This window comes from Microtus oregoni, unplaced genomic scaffold, assembly GCF_018167655.1.
Source record: "Microtus oregoni isolate MIOR12 unplaced genomic scaffold, Mior012 000048F_ref0000485, whole genome shotgun sequence".
Classification (NCBI taxonomy): Eukaryota; Metazoa; Chordata; class Mammalia; order Rodentia; family Cricetidae; genus Microtus; species Microtus oregoni.
The window spans coordinates 13,648,632-13,670,000 of record NW_024543222.1 but is presented as its reverse complement, the minus strand read 5'-3'; the positions used below and the strand labels follow the sequence as shown (position 1 = coordinate 13,670,000).

General features: G+C 42.0%; 2 protein-coding genes across 2 annotated transcripts in view; one reads left to right on the top strand and one right to left on the bottom strand.

Moving 5' to 3' along the window:
• Ccdc47 (coiled-coil domain containing 47) overlaps positions 1-7,793 on the bottom strand; it is a 22,046-nt gene extending 14,253 nt beyond the window's left edge. Inside the window, exons 1-4 of the mRNA XM_041635908.1 lie at positions 7,614-7,793; positions 4,437-4,717; positions 2,930-3,037; positions 1,964-2,138 (exon numbers count right to left, since the gene is read on the bottom strand). Of these exons, the coding sequence (XP_041491842.1) occupies positions 1,964-2,138; positions 2,930-3,037; positions 4,437-4,700 (547 nt within the window). The 5' untranslated portion in view covers positions 4,701-4,717; positions 7,614-7,793. The remainder of the gene's footprint in view (positions 1-1,963; positions 2,139-2,929; positions 3,038-4,436; positions 4,718-7,613) is intronic.
• An 849-nt stretch (positions 7,794-8,642) lies between these two features.
• Positions 8,643-21,369, top strand: part of Ddx42 (DEAD-box helicase 42) — a 40,272-nt gene continuing 27,545 nt past the window's right edge. Inside the window, exon 1 of the mRNA XM_041635899.1 lies at positions 8,643-8,799. The gene's annotated coding sequence lies outside the window, so the exon portion shown is untranslated. The remainder of the gene's footprint in view (positions 8,800-21,369) is intronic.

Sequence of the window (21,369 nt, the reverse complement as noted above, 5' to 3'; positions counted from 1 at the left end):
CAAGATTTGTATATAAAGCCTGGATTTTCTGTATGAGTTTCATTAATTCCAATTACTTCTGACAGAGTAGAGTTCAATGGCAGTTCCAACACATTTCAAATCTCCAAAATCATTATTTTATTTCAATTTTATACCAACTTCGGCAAATAACAGCTCCCAAAGTTTCCTGTGTAAAATTAGCGATTTCCACTGTTCCACCACTTTCTGTTGCTATCCACTCATGTTTCTCTGTGAATTTATGCAGAGAGCTGAGAGAATGGTATCTGTCACTGCTACCAGTGCACAGTAGGCACCAAGACGGTAGGCATCAAGGGCACAGACAGGTTTCTTTGTCATCTGCTAGGCCAAGTATGCTGGGGTGCTGAGGGCTGCTGCACAGGCCAGTAGAGTTTGGACTTCTCTTTACTTTTAAAACTCTTTATTGTCTCCATAAAAAAAGTTATGGACTCTGGCATGAAGAAGATGGAGGGCAATGAGCCAAAGAATGCTTCCCCACTGGCCCCACCCCCAAATTCCTTGATCAAAAATACCCTTTAAAAACTACTGAACAGGGAAGAGAACATTCATCCACTGGTAAACAGGTAGAGAGTTCTAATAACACGGCTGCAATTTAACCCCTTAAATAAGTTTTAACATCAGTTTCCTTTTAACAAAAATAAAAAGTATATCCAATTAACAGTGTTGCAACAAAAAGCAATTTTAAAACTTATAACAAAAAAAGAAAGGAAAGAAAGAAAAAATATGTGAGGCCTAATTTAGTAGTGCACGCCTTTAATTCCAGCACTAGGAAGGTAGAGGGAGGGGAATCTCTATGAATTTGAGGCAAGCTTGCCTTACAAGGCAGTCCAAGGTGGTCAGGGCTACATAATGTACCAGCAAGACAGCTCAGCTGGTGAAGACACTGATTACCAAGTCTGATGACCTGAATCCAGGTCCCACATGTGGAAGGAGAGACTGATTCTCACAAGTTGTTTTCTCTGCTTATGCTGTCACAAGCATCCCTGTCCACTTCCAATAATTAATTAATAACAAATTAATTAAAGAAACAATTAAAACCACCAAAACCAAAACAATGCATTTAAAGTTCATAGAAAAATGTGCACACAGAGCAGCAGACGGAAGGGAGTGTATTACTAAGGAGAGATAAGGTGCTAAGTGAGTGTGAAGGGTGTCCAGCCTCACAATCCATGCTACACGGAGTGAGTGTGAAGGGTGTCCAGCCCCACAATCCATGCTACGCTGAGTGTGAAGGGCGTCTAACCTCACAATCCACGCTAAGCTGAGCGTGAAAGGTGTCTAACCTCACAATCCACGCTACACTAAGTATGAAGACCGTCTAACCTCACAACCCATACTACACAGCTAGCTACTCTACAGACTTCATGTACATCGGTGGAGCTAAAAATCAAAGTACCCAAAACTTAAGAAATTGTGAGGATTTTCCTGTTCAAAAAATTGAACTGAAATCATTTATCAAAATACCTAACATGGGGCTGGAGAGATGGCTCAGAGGTTAAGAGCACTGACTGCTCTTCCAGAGGTCCTGAGTTCAATTCCCAGCAACCACATGGTGGCTTACAGCCATCTATAATGAGACCCGGGGCCCCCTTCTGGCTTGCAGGCACACGTGGAAGGAAAGCTGTACACATAATATAATAAATAAATATTTAAAAAAAAAATACCTAACATGACAAAGTTTCTTGTTTCAACCAGAATTTTAACATCTTGCTTTTACACTGACCGTATCCAAAGCTATTTAGCAATTATATTGTTGACTAATGAGAAAATGAGTTTAAATATTTAATTTACTTATACACAAAACCCAACTAAATGGGATCCTTGGAGAAAACAAATGCATTGTAGTGAGCATTCCAAAAAGTGTTTGGCTACTTCTGTTGAGGGGACAAACTATTCTTACCAGACTGTTTCCAGGTAGGCCCTGGACTCATCCAGCTCAACTTACCCACTAAGGTAAAATTGCTCTCCAAAAGTTCTCTATGAGAGTTAAACCAGGCCTGAGCAAGCCGGCTGTTCTTATTCTTCCCAATGATGTAGTTCATGATATAGGCAAGCAGACCAGTCACCATCAGAATCTCTAGATAATAACTCTCCCAGTTGTTCTGGAGGTGTGCAGGGACCTTAGGAAGGAAAAAGTCCCATTTAATGTTGGCTGAGACTGAACATGGAGACTAAGTAATGGGTTAAAAAAAAAAAAAAGAAAAAAAACAAACCAAAACAAGAAAGCTCATAGACAGAAGTGGATACTTTAAATTACTGTCACTGGAAAATAGTTACACATTAGAGGCTAGAAAGAAGATTCAATGGTTAGGAGCACTGGCCACTCTTGCAGATGACACAGGTTCAGTTCCCAGCACCCATATGATAGCTTGGGGACCTGGTGCTATCTCTGGCCTCTAAGGGCAACGGACATGCACAAGATGCACTTAACAGTCATGCAGACAAACAACAAAGAAGTTACACTTCAAAAAATATGTCCATTTTGATCTTCTAGGTCAGCTTTTTATTTATTATGTTTTGGTGTTTTTTGGTTTTGTTTTTTTCTGGATAGGGTTCTGTAGCCCTAGCTGTCCTGAAACTTGATTTGTACAATACAGAACTCAGAGATCTGTCTGCCTGTGCTCTACAATGCTGGGACCAAAGTCATGTGCTGCCGCCACCACCTGGCTCTGGGTCAGGGTCATTTTCCAGAGTATGCCCAATGCCGTCCACTTATGTTACTTGAATTAAATAAAAGTAGGAGGGCTAGACTACAACACAGGAGTGCTTCATTGCAATGGATGCTCAAAGAATTCATGTTAAGCTCTTTAATTAGATTACACTACTATTCCAACCACCATAAGTCAGGGACTACAGTTATGGTATTGATGATTTACTGCTCAGTTTGGAATTTAAAATCTTATATACTTACATCAACGATTGTTATTGGGTCTTTATTTTTGCTAGAAGAGGTATCTGGTTTGTCTTCATAACCCTCAAATTCTTCATCATCATATGGCTCACTTTCAGTATCTCCCTCCTATAAAAACAAAACACAATCATGTCTACAAATGGCGCTGGCAGTTGTGTCTCACTTTGTGGGAAACATTTGTAGAGGAAAACATAACTAGTGAGCAACAAATACAGATCACAGAGCTGTAAAATGCTTTTTGCAAAATATCAAACTTTGAGGTGTAAGTAAGTTCCAGAAAACTAACATATGTGGTAATGACATTTAATAATACATTTCACATGTAAAGTTTGATAAGAGAGCTGGGTTCAGTAGCAAGTGGATTTAATCCCAGCACTTGGGAAGCAGGTAGATCTCTGCTGGTCTATATAGCAAATTTCAGGACAGCCAGGGATATCTAGTGAGATACTGCTTCAAAACAAACAAACAAAAAACAGACAGGAAAGTTCTTTTTTTCAAATAGAATAAACCTTGTCCCTGTTTTCTCACTACTTCTTACTACACATAAAAAAATCTATATGAGCCGGGCAGTGGTGGCGCGTGCCTTTAATCCCAGCACTCGGGAGGCAGAGGCAGGCGGATCTCTGTGAGTTCCAGGCCAGCCTGGTCTATGGAGCGAGTTCCAGTACAGGCTCAAAAACTACAGAGAAATCCTGCCTTGAAAAATTACAGAGAGAGAGAGACTCCAAAACACCAAAGGATGATGCCGCTTACTTTACACCTTATACCCAAAGTTCTACATTTTCATTCATACCTTATCTATCCTCAGTTCAGCTCTTATCTACTGCGGTAACTACAGAAAACAGAATGCTTTATCAAGGCAGGAAGAACACACCACAAAACCTTTAGAAGAGCTTAGCTGGGTAGTGGTGGCGCACACAGGCCTCTGTAGGTTTGAGGCGAGCCTGGTCTACAAAGCCAGGTCTATCAGGACATCCAGGGCTATCAGAGAGAGAATAAACTAGCAAAGCTCTAACCGAACAGAAATGAAGATTCCAGAGAGTAAAAGTTTCCCTACATCTGGGTTTTTGTTTGAGAAAAGCACTAATAAATTTTCCCACCCTCTGAATTTTCCAATAAATCAATAAGTACCCTATTTGGTGGAGTTAAAGAAATGGCTCATAAGTTGAGAGCACTTGTTGCTCTTGCAGAGGACCTGGATTTGGTTTCCAGAACACACGTGGCTGCTTAGGCCCAAAGGATCCACTTCCTTCTTCAGGCCATCAAGAGAACCAGGCATGCATATATGCAGGAAAACACTCAGACAGAACAGTAAAAGGAAATTAATCCTCCCAGCAGTGGTGGTGCATGCCTTTAATCCCGGCACTTGGGAGGCAGAGGCAGACGGATCTTTGTGAGTTTAGAGGCCAGACTGGTCTACAAATTGAGTGTCAGGACAGTCAGGGCTGCACAGAGAAACCCTGTCTCAAAAAAAACCAAATAAATAAATCGTAAACAAAAACCCTACCTGGGTATCTGCATCTTCAAAATCTCCTTCTTGGTTTTCATCCTGCCCTTCCAACTCTACAGTGGTCTCATCTTCATCATCTTCAGTGGTTATCACTCGCTGAGGAGATTCCGTAACAGAGTCTTCCATGACATCCTCAAACTCAGCGAAATCATTATCATCATACTCTACTATGTCTTCCTCATCCTCGAAATCATCAAACTTGGCTTCAGAGACACTCCCAAACACCAAAAGGACAGCACAGAAAGCGTAGAAGGCTTTCATTGCGTCTTAAAAATAAGCTGTAAGAGACAGAGAGTGTGTGCTAAGTGAACTATCATTCCACATACAGGATCAACACAGTTCGTAAATCGTTAGTAATCTACAAACCAGCTAGGAGTGGTGACACATGCTTGTAATCCCAGTACTTGGGAGGTAGAAAGAGACCAGAAGTCCATGGCCAGCCATGGCTACATACTGAGGTCAAGGCCAGACACTTAATTAATAACAAAATAATCACAGAGCGGTGGTGGTATATGCCTTTAATTCTAGTACTCTAGAGGCAGAGGCACATGGATCTCTGTGAGTTCAAGGCCAGCCTGGTCTACAAATTGAGGACAGCCTGGACTGTTATATAGAGAAACCCTGTTTTAAAGACCCTCCCCAATATAAATAAATAATAATAATAAAACCCAGAAGACCAACCAAACACTAAGTTCACAAACATCTCCTAAGTTTATCTTCCTCAATATTCTTGGAATCAGAGAGTACTATGTTTAAAACAAACAAACAAACGAACAAAACCAAAAACCAATGAGGTGAGGTCAAGAGCCATGGGGTCTATCAAAATTCTGTCAACAGCTATCTGCAAAAACATGTACAAGTTATTAATTTCTTTAGATTTGATTTTCTAAAATCCTCTATTTATGTTATATAGTCCATAAGCTTTTTTCCCCTCAAAAAAAAAGTATTTTTGAGAAACTATTAAGTCCTTTCTAAAAGAACTAAAGAGTTCAGAGGAGCAATAAGATACAACCATTATACATAAATGGTTATGAAATAATCCACGAATAAAACACACCAGGACTGAGATGAACCTTGGCTGCACAGTGCTTGCAGTCATTCTTCTGACACACATAGGTTGCTGGTTTCGTCATCAGCACTGAAAAGGGAAGCCATTTACATACAGATCCATTGTGCATGTTTGCCCTGCAGACATGCTCTCCAGGACAAACACCACCATTATCATCATCATAAGTGTGAATACTTAAATACATCATAAGTGTGAATACTTAAATACAGAAAGAGGACGCAATGGAGACATCAATCAATGCAACAATGCAATGTGACAGAAAGGACTCATTCAAAGAGTATTAATTTTGCATTAAATCTCAGAAGACAATAAAAAAAAAATCAACCAACAAAATCATTTACGTTCTCAATTCTGCCCCCTCATCTAAACGGCAGTCCTCAGCCCAAAGGATGGCTACGTGTGAGCATATTACTGACAGTCTATTTGAGTCAAAAAGACACCAGAAAGGTCTGACCATTTCAGTACTGATGGGTATTGTGAGAGCGTTACTTCTGATGATTAAACTATAGGTGTACCGTTATGAAAGGGCTGGGCTGATGAGGTGGCTCAGTGGATAAAGGTACTTGCCAACAAGCCGAAAGACTGAGTTTTCCCCTTGATCTGCCTCCACATAATTTGTCTTCTGACATCTACGTTCACACAGAGGTATACCTCCCTGCTTTTCTGACCCAAATGAATGAATGGATGTCATTTTTAAAACACTACCAGGGAGCCTACCTAGGTTTGTAACTCAGTTGGTGGAGTACCCGGGAATCTAGCACCATATAAAATTGGGTGTGGAGGCACACTCCTATAGTCCAAGCAGTGGGGAGTCTGAGGCAGGGGGATCAAAGTTCAAGGGTATCCTCTTCTATACAGTGAGCTCCTGGTCTCTCCAGGGTTCATGAGACCCTGTCTCAAGAACTCTAAGGGGTGGTAGGGTGGGGTGCATGCCTTTAATCCCAGTACACAGGAGTAAGGGGCAGGCAGATGCCCAAATTCAAGGCCAACTAAGACTAAGTACTGAGATCCTATGTTAAAAAAAAAAAGAAAGAAAGCAGCAGGGTGTAGTGGTTTAATCTTATAAACCCAGCATCAGGCATCCTCAGCTAAAGGCCTACCCTACATAGTAAGTTTTAAGCCAGCCTGCAGGAGTGAAACAGTGTTTCAAAAAACAAAAAGCTTCTGGTTTAGTGTTCCCCTTTTCAAGTAGAAGTAACTAATTACCACTGTCAGCTTGATTAACAGACACCAGAAAGGTCTGACCATTTCAAGCTGAGTCTATACTCGGAAAGTTCGCAACACACAAGCATTTCTAATGCAATTCATACAACCAGGCCCCCTCAAGGTTATTTAAGTTAAAATGATCCAAGGCACATGCTGCACCTGTCAGCCCATTTCTCAAATGTACAACTCTCCGCCAGGTCACCCAGCCTCGAGGACTTCTGAAGCGGAAACCACAAGAATGCAGGCCAGGCACAAGCATTAACAGGCCTGTCTTGACTGTCTTCGGCCAGCTCACTCAGTAAGTCTCTCACGCAACCACTTGACTCCAGACTGAGAAACGAGTAAGTGAAGCAATCACTGCTAGTCCTCTGGGGTCCTCATGGCATTAGTCAGAACAATGGAATTTCTAGAAACGCTGTAAGACATTCCCGTCTCCTTCCAGAGTGTTGGCTACAAACAAGCTGTTGGCTAGAAACCTTCAGCTAAGGTCGGACTCTAGAAGGGGTTGCTTCTGTCAAACCTCTCGTGCCTGGTCCTTCCTCCACCACCCATGGAGAACACTAGCGTCTACGCTCCATTCTTTCCGGCTGCACACCAGAAATCTTCTCAGATTTTGTCCTGCTGGTTGGGAATTTGCTCAAAGCCACTAAAATGACCCCCAAACCCTCCTAAAGTCCAACAACAACAACGGACCAGAAAAGAACGTGCAGAGGCTTAATCTTCTTTTTAATTCGAGAGAAGTAAATTGCGGGGATTGATGCATGTCACCACCAGCCGGACATAAAAAGGTTGGTTAGGTGAGAAACAGTCACAGGCAATGCGGCCATGCAACGCAAAACTTAGTCACCGCTCGGCCTGGCTCGGCCACAGAGACTGGCATGTCACGGTTCGCTACCTACCTGCACCCCGGCCAGGGGCTTCTGAGGCTACCACCTCCACCCAGCCTGCCTGCGTCTGGCCTCCGCCTTCGGGTCGGAAAGATTTCTGCGGGCCGCGATTGTCACTGGGTCACAACCCAGAACAGGTAGCTCAGTCACGGCACCGTACACTTCACGTAGCTTCAGCCGTCCGTTACGTAGAATGCGTACGGCTGGTCTGCGCCTGCGCACGAAGTGGGGGCGGGGGCGCAAGGCGAGGTTGGGCTGCCGGGAAAATTACGTAACCCTCGCCGCTCCTGGGCCTAGCAGGGCTCTAGCGGAGGCTGGGTTCCTCCAGTCCTGTCAGGTTGACGTCACTTTGGTCCCGGAAGCTAAAGGTGGCCATACTCTATGGGACCATGTGGCCATAGGCATGGAGGGAATTGTTGCCCAAATCGTTCTTTGCAAGGGACAGGAACTAAGGGAGGGTCGACAGCCTTATGTAAATGAGGTTTTCGGTCAACATCCTTTTTTTTTTTTTTTTTTTTTTTTTGGTTTTTTCGAGACAGGGTTTCTCTGTGGTTTTGGAGCCTGTCCTGGAACTAGCTTTTGTAGACCAGGCTGGTCTCGAACTCACAGAGATCCGCCTGCCTCTGCCTCCCGAGTGCTGGGATTAAAGGCGTGCGCCACCACCGCCCGGCGGTCAACATCCTTTTATCTTGGGTTTTTGAGTAGTTCCTTGTTACTTCCGCTCTGCTCTCTTCATCCCAGACCTGCTCTCTCTTTTTTGTAAGAGACAGGGTTTCTCTGTGTAGCCCTGGCTGTCCAGGGCTGGCCTCGAACTCACAGAGATCGCTGCTGGGATGAAAGGCATGCGCCATCATGCTCTAACCTGAGCCATAAACATTCTCCATCCAGAACCAGGTTCCTGTCCAGTGTGTGTGACGCGCCTACGATGTGTTCCGGGATCTGAAGGGCGCGCGTAATTGGCGCCTTTCGGGACCCGTAGCCCCAAGCCACACCCTTCGGCTCGCGCCCTCCTCAACGCGCATGTCAGACGCGCGTCCCCCTCCCCCTTTAGTCAGCAACGGGCCGTGAGGCAGCGGCGGCGGCGAAGGGGGCGGAGGAGGCGCTCGGCTGGACGCGGCTCCGTTCCGTGCGTACTGGGGGCCGTGTGGTTCTTTGGCGCCGACTGTAGTCGCAGCTGCATCCGTGGCTGCAGCCGCAGGTTTGTGTAAAGGGCTTTGCAGACGCGGAGCCGCTCGCCCCGGGGGCACGGGAGGTAACTGGGGCCTGGCGAGGGCGGAGGGGAACCGCGGCCCTCGCTCAACAAAGAATCGGCGGAGCCTCGGGACCCCGGGCGGCTTCGGGGGTCCGGGGAAAGCCGGATGCGCCGTCTGGATCCCCGAGGGAGGCCCTGCCGAGCTGCGTTCGCCTTCGCACGGCTCCGCTCCTCGCACGTCTGGACCGGGCCCACTTGGCTGCTTTCCGGAGGCGGCGCCTGCCGGGCTACAGGAAGGGATTTTTAGGGTGCTGGGCTGTGAGAGCCAGTGGGAGGATGTTGATCCCTGTTAGGTAGCTGGTTGAGCTTGCAGGCCCGCAAACGGGGTTCTCGATAGCGGGAGTTGACATAGACGGCTTCACATAGGAGATCTTGGAGAAACCTTGGGTAGATCATGATTAGCATCAGGATACATAGTTAGAAACTTTGTGCGGCCTACTTGAGCCTACCTGATGTGAGTAAATGTATGTATGGATTGCAAGCACGTACCAGAAACACTATACTGGTCAGAGTGAGGGGGCATATGTAGGCATTTCTGTCATTTCAGCGTTTCTCTCTTTGCTCCTACTTCTTTAGGCTGTCGTTCAGTTTCCTGTGGCTTCCCTGCGTATTTTTATTTTTTTGCAAATGGTATTTATTATCTATTACACACCTGGCCGGAGGGGGCTATGTTTTCTTTTGCTTAAACTTTGTAGAGCCCAGTCTGTTCTGGCAGGTAGGAAGTGAACAGTAAATGTTTGATACAGAAGTTTGTTCTTCCAGCGATGAAAATATTATTTTCCTTAACCTAGAAGGAGAATTACATAGCCTAATATGATGCATTCCAAAGAAGTTTAATTATTGCCTCTGTGCTTGGTCTGTCTTGCATTGCTTAAGTATTAATAAGTCTGCGACCCCTGCCCTCTTGAGCCTTTCTTTCTTTAAATACATTTTTTTGCTCTTATTTATTTGTTTTTGTTTTCTCGAGACAGGGTTTCTCTGTGTAGTTTTGGAGTCTGTCCTAGAACTCGCTCTGTAGACCAGGCTGGCCTCGAACTCACAGAGATCCTCCTGCCTCTGCCTCTCAAGTGCTGGGCTCAAAGGCATGTGCCGCCGCCACCACCTGGCTTACAGATACTCATGTATGTGTGTGTACCATACCCTCCCGTAGAGGTCAGAAACCAACCTGTAGGGAGTCGGGTTTGTCCTTTGACCACGTGGGTCCTGAGGATGGACCACAGCTCAGGCTTGGTGTCAAGCGTCTTTACTCACTGAAACATTTCAGCAGAAACTTTCCGGTGCAGAATAAGAGACAAGATTATTTTACGGTGTATGATACGGAATAATCTGTACCTGCCGAGGAAACTTCAGAGAAACTGCAGTTTGCAGGAGAGTGGGTTATACAAATGCTGTCCCAGCAGTGTAGAAGATGGTGAGTGAGTCCTTCCGTGGACCCATCTGGAGAAAGCAATGTTCTGAGCCAGAGAGCAGCAATCACAAAGGCCTTGAAGAGGACAAAGCTGGGCGGGCATGTTAGAGAAACAGTGTGTTTGTAGTATTTAGCAAATGAGGGAGTTATGGGAGATAGGCAGCAAAGAAGAGAACAGTACCAAGGCCTTGTAGACTATTTTGAGGATTACATCTTCACACTGCCCTAATGGGGCTGTCTGAGCAGAGGGGTGATAAATTTTGACTTCCATTGTAATACAATTCCATTCACTGTCATTTTAGGTTGTTTAGTTTGATTCATGGAAGAATACACTTATTTATCTTCTGTCTATTTCATAGTTACCGGTTGTCCTTAGTTTCATTAAAAGTGACAGGAACGGAGTGCTTCTAAAATAATTCACCCAGCACTCACATAAATCTAGGTTTGGAATGTAATGAAATTCTTGGGTTTTGTACAGCTTTTCATTACATTAAAGAAGGTAACAAAATAGTTGTTTACTATTCTGTTATAATTTCTCATTAAGCCATTAAAGAACTAATTGGCTATACAGTGTGTAAGATGTTCTCAAAACAAATTTTAGGTAGAGTAGATACTAACCAGCTGTCATTGTGGCTCTCTTATGAAACTTACCCTACTAGAAGACTCGGTAATCTTGGTTTCTTGTGAGTTATGTGACACCTTACTGTGAATCTGAGTTAAGAGAGCTGACAGTATCAATTTGCCAACGGAGAGATTAATTTCTGGAGAAATGGTAAACATGTCTATAGATGTGTGTTGAGCATGGTGCTCCATAGTGCTTCAATAAATGGTTACTTTGATTTTTATTTGTTGAATGTGGGACAGTCTCACTCTTTAGACCACTTTGGTCTAGAACTCACTGTGTAGCCCAATCTTTAGCTCATAGGAGCCTCTCAAGTGCTACACTTTTTCCCCATTAACTCGGTTTTTTACTTCTAAGTTTTAAGGTGTGGAAATCTAGAGCCCAGAGAGCTAAGTGACATCTTTGATGAGATTCATTTAGTGGTGACAGAACTAGAATATGAATATAGCCAACTGCTGTTATTTTACAATTCTGTTAAGATTTCTTATTAAACCATCACATTTTGGTGCCAGGCACCGAATAAGACTTTGTACCATTTTTGTTTATCCTCCTCATTCAAGTTGTAGCTCCTCTTTAGACTTTCACATTAAGCATGAATAATGAGTGTTTGCTTTCAAAAACCTAAGAGATTAAAGATAAGTATTCATTCTTCATCCTAATGTATAGTGTTTAAGAAAGAACACAGAACCGGGCAGTGGTGGCGCAGGTCTTTAATTCCAGCACTCAGGAGCAGAGGCAGGAGGATCTGTGAGTTCGAGACCAGCCTGGTCTACAAGAGCTAGTTCCAGGACAGGCACCACAGCTACAGAGAAACCCTATCTCGAAAAACAAAACAAAAAAAAATGAGTGGTTAAAATCATTTACTGCTGCAATACAATGCATGATTCCAGTCTGACTAACTGAAAAGCCACCAAATTTAAGGCAGTGAGAAACTAAATGGTATTTGAAAGGTATGAGGCCAAGCTCTGAAGGAAGAGGGTCTTCGTGTGTATCTCAGCAAATGTAGAGTGGTGCATTGCTTACAAGGTATTAACAGACACAAATTATTCTCCCAGAGGAAATAGAAATTTGTTTTGTTTTCAGTTTTGTTTCATTCTAACTTTATTTTTTATACTTTCCTATATAAAAGTCACTTTTATGTATTGTGGAATGTTTGTTGTAGATGCATCTTCGAGACATATATCACATGAACTATCACATGAACTTTCCAGTACAACAGACATTCTTTTTTTTTTGGATTTTTCGAGACAGGGTTTCTCCATAGCTTTTTGGTTCCTCGAACTCACAGAGATCCGCCTGCCTCTGCCTCCCGAGTGCTGGGATTAAAGGCGTGCGCCACCACCGCCCGGCTACAACAGACATTCTTGAAACAGTTTGGAAACTTGGTGTGTTAAGGACATTTACCTCATTGAGTCCTCTGACGTCTGTCCGCAGGAGTTTAACCTCTTACCCTGCTTGCTTTAATTTCATAATATTTTTACTGTCTGAAATGAAATGGTTTTGTTTTTTCCCCTCTCATGGACCACACTGAATTCCCTGAGGGCCTTTTGATCCCATGACTGTATCCTCAGAGTCTTAAAAAATTGCTTGACACAAGATAAGAACTCCCTTAGTATATTCTCGTATAGAATGATCACTATATTTTACTAGAATGATGTGATACTTAATAAATATCAGACTTGTTACAGTGTTGCAATAGTGGAGGTACAGATAGAAAGAAGGCCATGTACTTCTTAGTATTAGGGAAGCCCAGTTCAGAAAGTGGTTAGTGGTCAGTATGAAGCATTATGACACAGTCGATACTAGTACTAAGATCTAGCTTGAGTTCATCCTGCTATATGGGTTATTTTCAAATTAGGTGTTTCAGTTTTGTTTTTGTTTTTGTTTTTTTTTTTAAGATTTATTTATTATATACACAGTGTTCTGCCAACATGTATGCCTGCGTGCCAGAAGAGGGCACCAGATCTCACTACAGATGGTTGTGAGTCACCATGTGGTTGCTGGGAATTGAACTCAGGACCTTTGAAAGAGCAGGCAGTGCTCCTAACCTCTGAGCCATCTCTCCAGCCCCGGTGTTTAAGTTTTTTAAAGAATTTTCAGTGCTTGGGGTAGGATCTTGGGCCTCACATATGCTAGACAAGTGCCATACCACTGAGCTGTACAGCTTCCCTAGAATTTTCTTTTTTTTTTTTTTTTTTTTTTTTTGGTTTTTCGAGACAGGGTTTCTTTGTGGCTTTGGAGCCTGTCCTGGAACTAGCTCTGTAGACCAGGCTGGTCTCGGGTCTCGAACTCACAGAGATCCGCCTGCCTCTGCCTCCCGAGTGCTGGGATTAAAGGCGTGCGCCACCATCGCCCGGCTAGAATTTTCTTTTTGAATCCAAATAATATTCTGTTGTATGTAATATGTAACATTTTGCCTAAACATTCATTTGTCATTGAACCCTTGGGTAACTGCTACCTTTTCCCTATTGCTATTAATGTTTCTGTGAATTTGAGTGAACTTTGCTTTTGTTTGTGGGGCGGGATGTATATCTAGAAGTGGAATTGCTGGGTTATATGCCAATTCTATTAACAGAAAAAACAAAAAAAACAAAACATTTATTGACAGGATTCCAACTAGAATAAATGTTTTGTGGATTCCCTCCCAATTCTGGCATGGATTTTTTTGTTGTTTGTTTTAGTGGTGTGTAAGTGCATACATTTAATAAGAAACTAAAGTAAAATAACTTAAAGTAGTGTATTTATGGTGTTTAGAAGACAACTTGGAGGAGTTGGTTCTCTTTCCACATGTAGATCCCAAGGATTGAACTCAGATCTTCAGACTTGGCAAGTCCTCTTACCTACTGAGCTAGCTTGTTTGCCTTTCTTGATCTTTTTGAAGAAAAAAACTAATTGCCAGTTATTGAACCACTTTACATTCTACCAACTATGTGTGAAGATTCCAGTTTCTCTACATCTTCTAACATTCGCTCTACCAGAGTTAGTAAAAGGCAAAAGATTTATATTATGTGAAAAGAAACCAGAGTATTCTACCAGAGTAAGATGCTCAATCCCTAGACTTAATTTAGATGATTCCCTTTTCTAGACAACATAAGAAAGGCTTGCCTGTGCCTTTTCTTACCGGGCCTGATGATGCTGTTGAGGGTGTGGTGGAGTTGCCTTTCGGCCTTAAAGATCCACAGTGAATACAACAATTGTCTTCTGCCTTCCTCCTGGCAGCTGTGCAGGGGGATTGGCAGCAAGTTGTTTCTCTGCAGAGCACTTTTCTAAGGACACTTCGGCTGCTTCTGGATTGGTATTGTCTGGGGGGTAACCAAAAGGTAGGTGATGCTGATAGGTGTACTGATCTGTTTTAAAGCTTTGCTTTGGCAAGAGTAAGGGGTTTCTTTGCTTTCAATGATTTCTTTGTTGTTTTTCTAGAAAGGGTCTCTATGTGCTGTTCTGCATTCTTAGACCTCAAGGCTGGCCTTGAGCTCAGAGATCCCATGGGCCACCACACCCAGCTAAGCATATCTTCTTAAAAAGCTATTTTCTGGGAAATTTGTTTGTTTTAGGCATTATGAGATAGCCTACTGTTTTTTAATAGTTGCTATTCTGATTGATAGGAAATGGTATCTCATTGTGGTTTTTACATTTCCTTCATATAGGGAGTTTTAAGACAGCAAACTGGTCCTGTACTTGAGATCCTCCTACTGTAGCCTCTTGACTGTTGATATTGCATGTGCATACCACCATGCTTGGCTTGTCTTTTCATGTGGTTTTCTTTAGAGAAATCTATTCCAGTCTTTTATTCATGTAAAAAGTTTTTTTAGTTTTTTTAATATGTTTAAGTGTTTTGCCTGCGTCTACATCCCTGTTTCCAGAAGAGTCAGAAGAGGTCATTAGGTCCCTTGGAACTGTTCTGACAGTTGTAAGCCACCATGTGGTGCTAGGAATCAAACCTGGGTTTTCTGTAAGAGCAACAAGTACTCTTAACCTCTAAGACATCTCTCTAGCCATCTTCCTCTTACCTGTTTGTTTGTTTGTGTGTTTTCTTTTCTTTCTTCTTTTTTTTTTTTTTTTTGAGACAGCATTTCTCTGTGTAACTCCCTCTTCTATCCTGGAAATCACTATGTAAAGCAGGCTGGTCTCTAAGTCACAGAGACCAAGTCTGCCTTCCAAGTGCTGGGATTAAAAGCATGCGCCGCCACCACCCAGCTCCAACACCCGGCTCCCCCTTACCTGTTCTTAATTTTTTTTAAAAAAATACTTATTTATTATGTATAATTTATTTATTTATTGTGTATACAATATTCTGTCTGTATGCCTGAAGGCCAGAAGAGGGCACCAGACCTCTTTACAGATGGTTATGAGCCACCATGTGGTTGCTGGGAATTGAACTCAGGACCTTTGGAAGAGCAGGCAATGCTCTTAACCACTGAGCCATCTCTCCAGCCCTCCCCCCTTACCTATTTTTAAAACCAGATTTGTGTTTAGTGTAGTTTACCTGAATATAGGAAGCCATGAGGTAAATATATGCCCTGAAGCTTCAGAATGGTTCCATTTTCTTTTCTGTTGTCAATTTGAGAAGTGTTTGTGGAGGCAGAGGTGGGGTTTTAGAGTTGTTTGATGCTTATTGTCTAGGAAGAGTAGTGTAACAGGCCAATTACTGTAAACCAAGGGAAGGTATGTGTGCATGGGCGTGTTTGTACATCCATGCTAGCAAAAAGATGCTTGTGTTTTGAACAGACCCACAAAGAGTAGTACTAGCAGTACTATAGTTATTTTTTAATATTCTTTGGAATTGGTTAACCAGTGGTGGATGGCTTTTCAAACACTGCTAGGAAATGAAAATTGGTTTTTAAGAACCTAAGATTGTTTATCTATCTTTTTCTTTCTTTTTTTTGTTGTTGTTTTTTGTTTTGTTTTTCAAGACAGGGTTTCTCTGTGTTGCCCTGACTATCCTGGAACTTAACCTGTAGAACAGGCTGGCCTTGAACTCACAGAAATCCTCCTTGCTCATCTTTTTTTTTTTCTTTTTTAACTTTATACAACAAAATAAAAATTAAGGCATCATGAACTTCCTCTTGTTATATGGTTTAATATTCTCCATATCTCCATGTAAGCATCTTTTCTCCTGCCCCTTCCTAAATATTGATATACCTGATAAATATTGGATCCCTAATTATTGGGTTCCTCCGGTTGATAAGTAGTGGATCCCTGGTTATTGGGTTCCTCTTCCATTGTAGTAGCCAAATCAAACCAAATTAATAAATCCTGATTTAATAAACAGGACAAAGCAGAGCACTCCTGGATGACTGTCAGGAAGACAGGAGCTTTCTCAGGGGCAGGGTCTGGAATGGGAAGAGTGGAGCTGGGTAGAGCTTCCCAAGGTCACCCTAGATTTATATTGCCTAGCACTGTGCCTTCCCTTGCCTAGCTTCTCTTTATCAGTATTCTCAGACACAAGTCTGTCAATAGCTCCTCTGCAATCTGCTCTGCAGTTCCTCTTTGGCATCTCCTCTTTGCTTTCCTACAGATATGAAACTAATCTGGCCTATATTACAAACCTTCGTTACTCTTTGAGTTGTGCATATCTTGTTGATAATACCAAAGTCTTTACCCAATCTTTAAAGCCTCCCAAGTGTTGTGCACTCTTTGACCATGCTATCCTGTTGATTTTTTTTCTCTTAGATACCTAAATAAATGGTTCAGATCCACCGCCATTTATCTATTTATTTATTTATTTTTCTCCTTCCTTACAGGCATTTCCTTAGTTCAAGATTCTGCTATTTGGAACCAAAACCAACAAAATATAATGACATGTATGAAGATGCTTTGTTAAAATATATTGGTTTCAAACTTGGCTGATTTTTTTTTTTCTTCTGCTATTTCTCATACAATTTTTTTTTTCCTTCTTCTTTCTTTTCTTTTTGGTTTTTCGAGACAGGGTTTCTCTATGTAATAGCCTGGCTGTCCTGGAACGTGTTCTATAGACCAGGCTGGCCATGAACACACAGATCTGCCTGCCTCTGCCTCCCGAGTACTGTGATTGAAGGTGTGCATGCACCACCACTATCCGGCTCATGCAGTCTTTCTGAATCACTGACCTAAAACATGTCCCTTTTTGTTTAGAATTAATGATTATTACGCTGGAAAAAAAGTTCTGTGTTATGTTCTTAGCACAGTAAGTAAGCTAAGCTAACACATTTCATATTTTAAGAATTATAAATCCCAAATGGGGCAACACTTGACTACTCCTGAGTTCTATATGAATTTGGGCTCCTGTTACTTGAATTAAAATTTCCTTTACTTCTTTCTACTTTAAGATAGGCTTTTTGCTATGTAGCCCAGCCAGACCTCAAGCTTATTCCTGTGTGGGCCTCTGGAGTGCTGGCATTGTAGACTTGCCCCACTTGTTCTAAAATGATGCTCCTTGGGTACGTCTATGATTTAATGCTACTTCAGATTTCAAAATTTAATGTCTGTGTCATCTCCAGGAAAACTTTTGAACCTTTCACCTCTAATTGACTCAGGAACTCCTCTCCAACCACCAACAAACTTAGTGTACTTCTTTTGTTAGAAGACATTATGTTTTATTTGGTTTTGTTTTGTGTTATTGTGATTGGACCCAAGACTTCATGCCTTCTAGGCATATGCTGTATCCTACCACTGAACAGATGCCCAGAATCTACACACACTTGCTTCCTTGGCAGGCTTTCAGTCTTTGCACCATCCTTCCTCTTTCTGGTTTCTGATTTCTTTGACTCATTAATATGCATTATCTACTACCATGGCCTCCATAGTTTTGGGATTGACCCAAGGGGAACAACAGGCAGTGAAGAATGACAGACACACATACAGTAAAGCTGAGATCAAGTAGATCAGATACTTTCTGCTCACACTATTGGGGTGGGGGGGGGGGGCGCTAACGGAAGGCCTTGCCGTTTCCATAGCTGAAGTTGTACTTGACATGGCCATGCCGATGTCAACAATACACATTTACTCGGGACTTCCATCATTCCCTACAATATACAATGGGGAAAATGAGGTTAATATTTAAAAGTCATCTTGTTGCTTAGAAAGTGTTCTTGGGGCTGGAGCGATGGCTCAGTGGTTAAGAGCACTGACTGCTCTTCCAGAGGACCCGGGTTCAATTCCTAGCACCCACATGGTAGCTCACAACTGTCTGCAACTCCAGTTCCAGGGGATCTGAAACCTCACACCAATGTCCATAAAATTAAATATATCATATATTAAAAAAAGAAAGAAAGAGGCCGGGTGGTGATGGCGCATGCCTTTAATCCCAGCCCTCCGGAGGCAGAGGCAGGCGGATCTCTGTGAGTTCAAGACCAGCCTGGTCTACAAGAGCCAATTCCAGGACAGACTCCAAAGCCACAGAGAAACCCTGTCTTGAAAAAGCAAAAGAAAGAGAGTTCTTTTTTTGTTTGTTTGTTTGTTTTTGTTTTTCTTTTTCGAGACAGGGTTTCTCTGTGGCTTTGGAGCCTGTCCTGGAACTAGCTCTGTAGACCAGGCTGGTCTCGAACTCACAGAGATCTACCTGCCTCTGCCTCCCGAGTGCTGGGATTAAAGGCGTGCGCCACCATCGCCCGGCTAAGAAAGAGATCTTATAGACTCTTTTAAAAGTTGGAGCTAGCTAGAGATGGCTCAGCAGTTAAGAACACTGACTGCTCTTCCAGAGAACCTGATTTTGATTTCCATCACCTCATAACCATTCTTACATCCAGAAGATCGGACACCCTCTGCTGGCTTTGCTGACACCAGGCATGCAAGTGATATGCATTCATACATACAGACAAAATTATGACATAAATAGAAGACAATAACTTAAAAAATATATTATCAGATAGCCAGGCACACACCTTTAATCCCATTACTCAGGAGGCAGAGGCAGGTGGATCTCTGAGTTCAAGGCCAGACTGACTTAAATAGTTCCAAGACAGCCAGGGCTCTGTAGGCAGACCCTCTCTTTTAAAAAAATAAAAAGCAAAAATTATGTGATATTAAATTTGCTTTACTTGCATTTCTGTTTATTTATTTATTATGTGTTTTGGTGGTTTGCCTGAATGTATGTCTGTGTAAGGATCTCCTGGAACTGTAGTTAAAGACTTGTGAGCTGCCATGTGAATTTTGGGAATTGAACTGAGCCCTCTGAAGATAAACCAGTGCTCTTATTCTCTGAGTCATCTCTCTATTTCTTACATGAAGTTTTATCTTACTAAACTTATATTGATTCCCTAGTTGAAGGAGCCCCCTTATGAAACGTTTGACCCCGGGCTAGTATAGAACTCCCTGTGAGGTAATCCTTATACCTTAGCTTTCCCAGTGCTGCGATTACTGTGAGCAGTCATGATGTTTGAAATGTGTGGGAGAGCTAGGTGGTGGTACACACCTTTAATTCCAGCACTTGGTTGGCATATGCAGGTGGATCTCTGAGTTTCACAGAGAAACAAAGAAGAGAAGAGATTTGTGAAAGGTGGAATGGCCAAAATTGAGGAAGATCAGTCTTTTTCTGGAGCTAAATATGATCTAAGGGTGACAGTAGGCACACAAGTTAAACTGTTAAACTAAGTGTTCTATGGTAGTTCATATAACTTATAGGTGACATATAGGTAAGGGGCATAGTGTCAGAAAAATAGAGAGCCTGTTACTCCTTATCTCTTCAACTATGCTAAATGTTAAAAGTACTTTCTTCAACTTCAGAGCCTCCTATAGACATTTGAAATTCCCTGTTAATTGTAAACAAGAAAGCAGAAAAAGACAAACAGCTGCTGGTAGCATTTTTGAGAGCCTTCTAAATATATGCATATAGCATATGCTTTTATATAAATAGAATCACATCACCCACCTATATGCCCTCATTTTACTCAGTGTGTAATAGGCATGTCTATAAATGTAAGTAATCATTAAAATTTTAAGTCTTAGAATGTGTGTTTCCTTGGCAAAGCAATTACATTTTAAAAATTATGCTAAGGAAATAAAGAGGATTTACATGAACCAGCAGTAGATATATTTGGTATCAGGTAAAGAATAACAATTGTTTCCATTTTGCTCAAATTTTGTGTATGTGTATGAACATGCATGAAAATTAACAAAGGCTATGACAATTCTGTTTCTAGAAAAGGACTTTTTAGGTAGTCATATTTTTGCTGGTGTGTGTGTGTGTGTGTGTTGGGTTTTTTGAGGCAGAGTCTCACTATGTAACACTGACTGACCTAGCTGTTCTTGAACTCACAAAGATCCACCTGCTACAGCCTCTTGGGTGCTGGGATTAAAGGCTTGCATCACCATGCCCAGCCTCAGGTAGTCTGAAATTTTGTTCCTTTTCTCTGAGTGGTTTGTTTTTGTTTACCTCAAAATTTATGTAAATTACATTGTTTTTAAAGAGTTTTGGAGCTAAGACTAATGAGAACATATAAACTGATTTTGTTAATACTGAGGACATTTCATTGTAATCCTTAACCATAGAATACTCAGAGCAATTTGTTTCTTGCTGGATGGTGTTCTAATGGGTAGTTGTTGAATAAATGTGTGGTTTTCATCTGTCTCTTCAGAGACATGTATAGATAGTAGCTTGTCTTTGAAGTTTAATTCTTTGACTCTTCTGGATGTTAATACCAGGGGATCATTTTTGATTTTAGTTTGGGATTGCTTTTGCTTTTTTCCTTTAGCAAAGAAGTGTCTTTGCTGTGTGCTGAAACTAGTCTTGGGCTTGCTCTGTGTCTCAGACTGGCCTTGAACTTGGCCTTAGCCTCCTGAGTACTGAGATTACAGGTGGCCACATCCATGCCAGGTTTAATCTTTGTTATAACAAACGTTATAATTGTGGATCTTGGATTTGGTTTGCTTTGGTTTTTTGAGTTTTTTTTTTTATGGTACAATGTAAATTCTTTTTTTTTAAAATATTTATTTATTTATTTGTTATGTATACAATAGTCTGTATGTATGCCTGCAGGCCAGAAGAGAGCACCAGACCCCATTACAGATGGTTGTGAGCCACCATGTGGTTGCTAGGAATTGAACTCAGGACCTTTGGAAGAGCAGGCAGTGCTCTTAACCACTGAGCCATCTCTCCAGCCCCCTACAATGTAAATTCTTAAGAACAAATATTAAAGCCAGAGTTGGTACCACATGGCTTTGATCCTGTATCACTCAAGGGGCAGAGGGGGGGGAGGGGAGACCACTAACTGTGAGATCAATTAAGACTACTAAAGAGGGAGGAGATGAAAGGAGAAGGAAACAAAGATTAAGAGCCAGTGAGATACCTTTGTAGAGACCTGATGAACTTGAGTTTTGATCTCCAGATCATATAAGATGACAGAAGAGAACCTGCTGAGGGTTAGTTGTCCTCTCATTTCCACGTTTGGACCATAGAAAACGTCTATGTGTCCTTACACACACACACACACACACACACACACACACACAATAATAATAATAAAGATACAGGCTAGGAGACTGTCTTGCAATGTCTATTCCATATTAA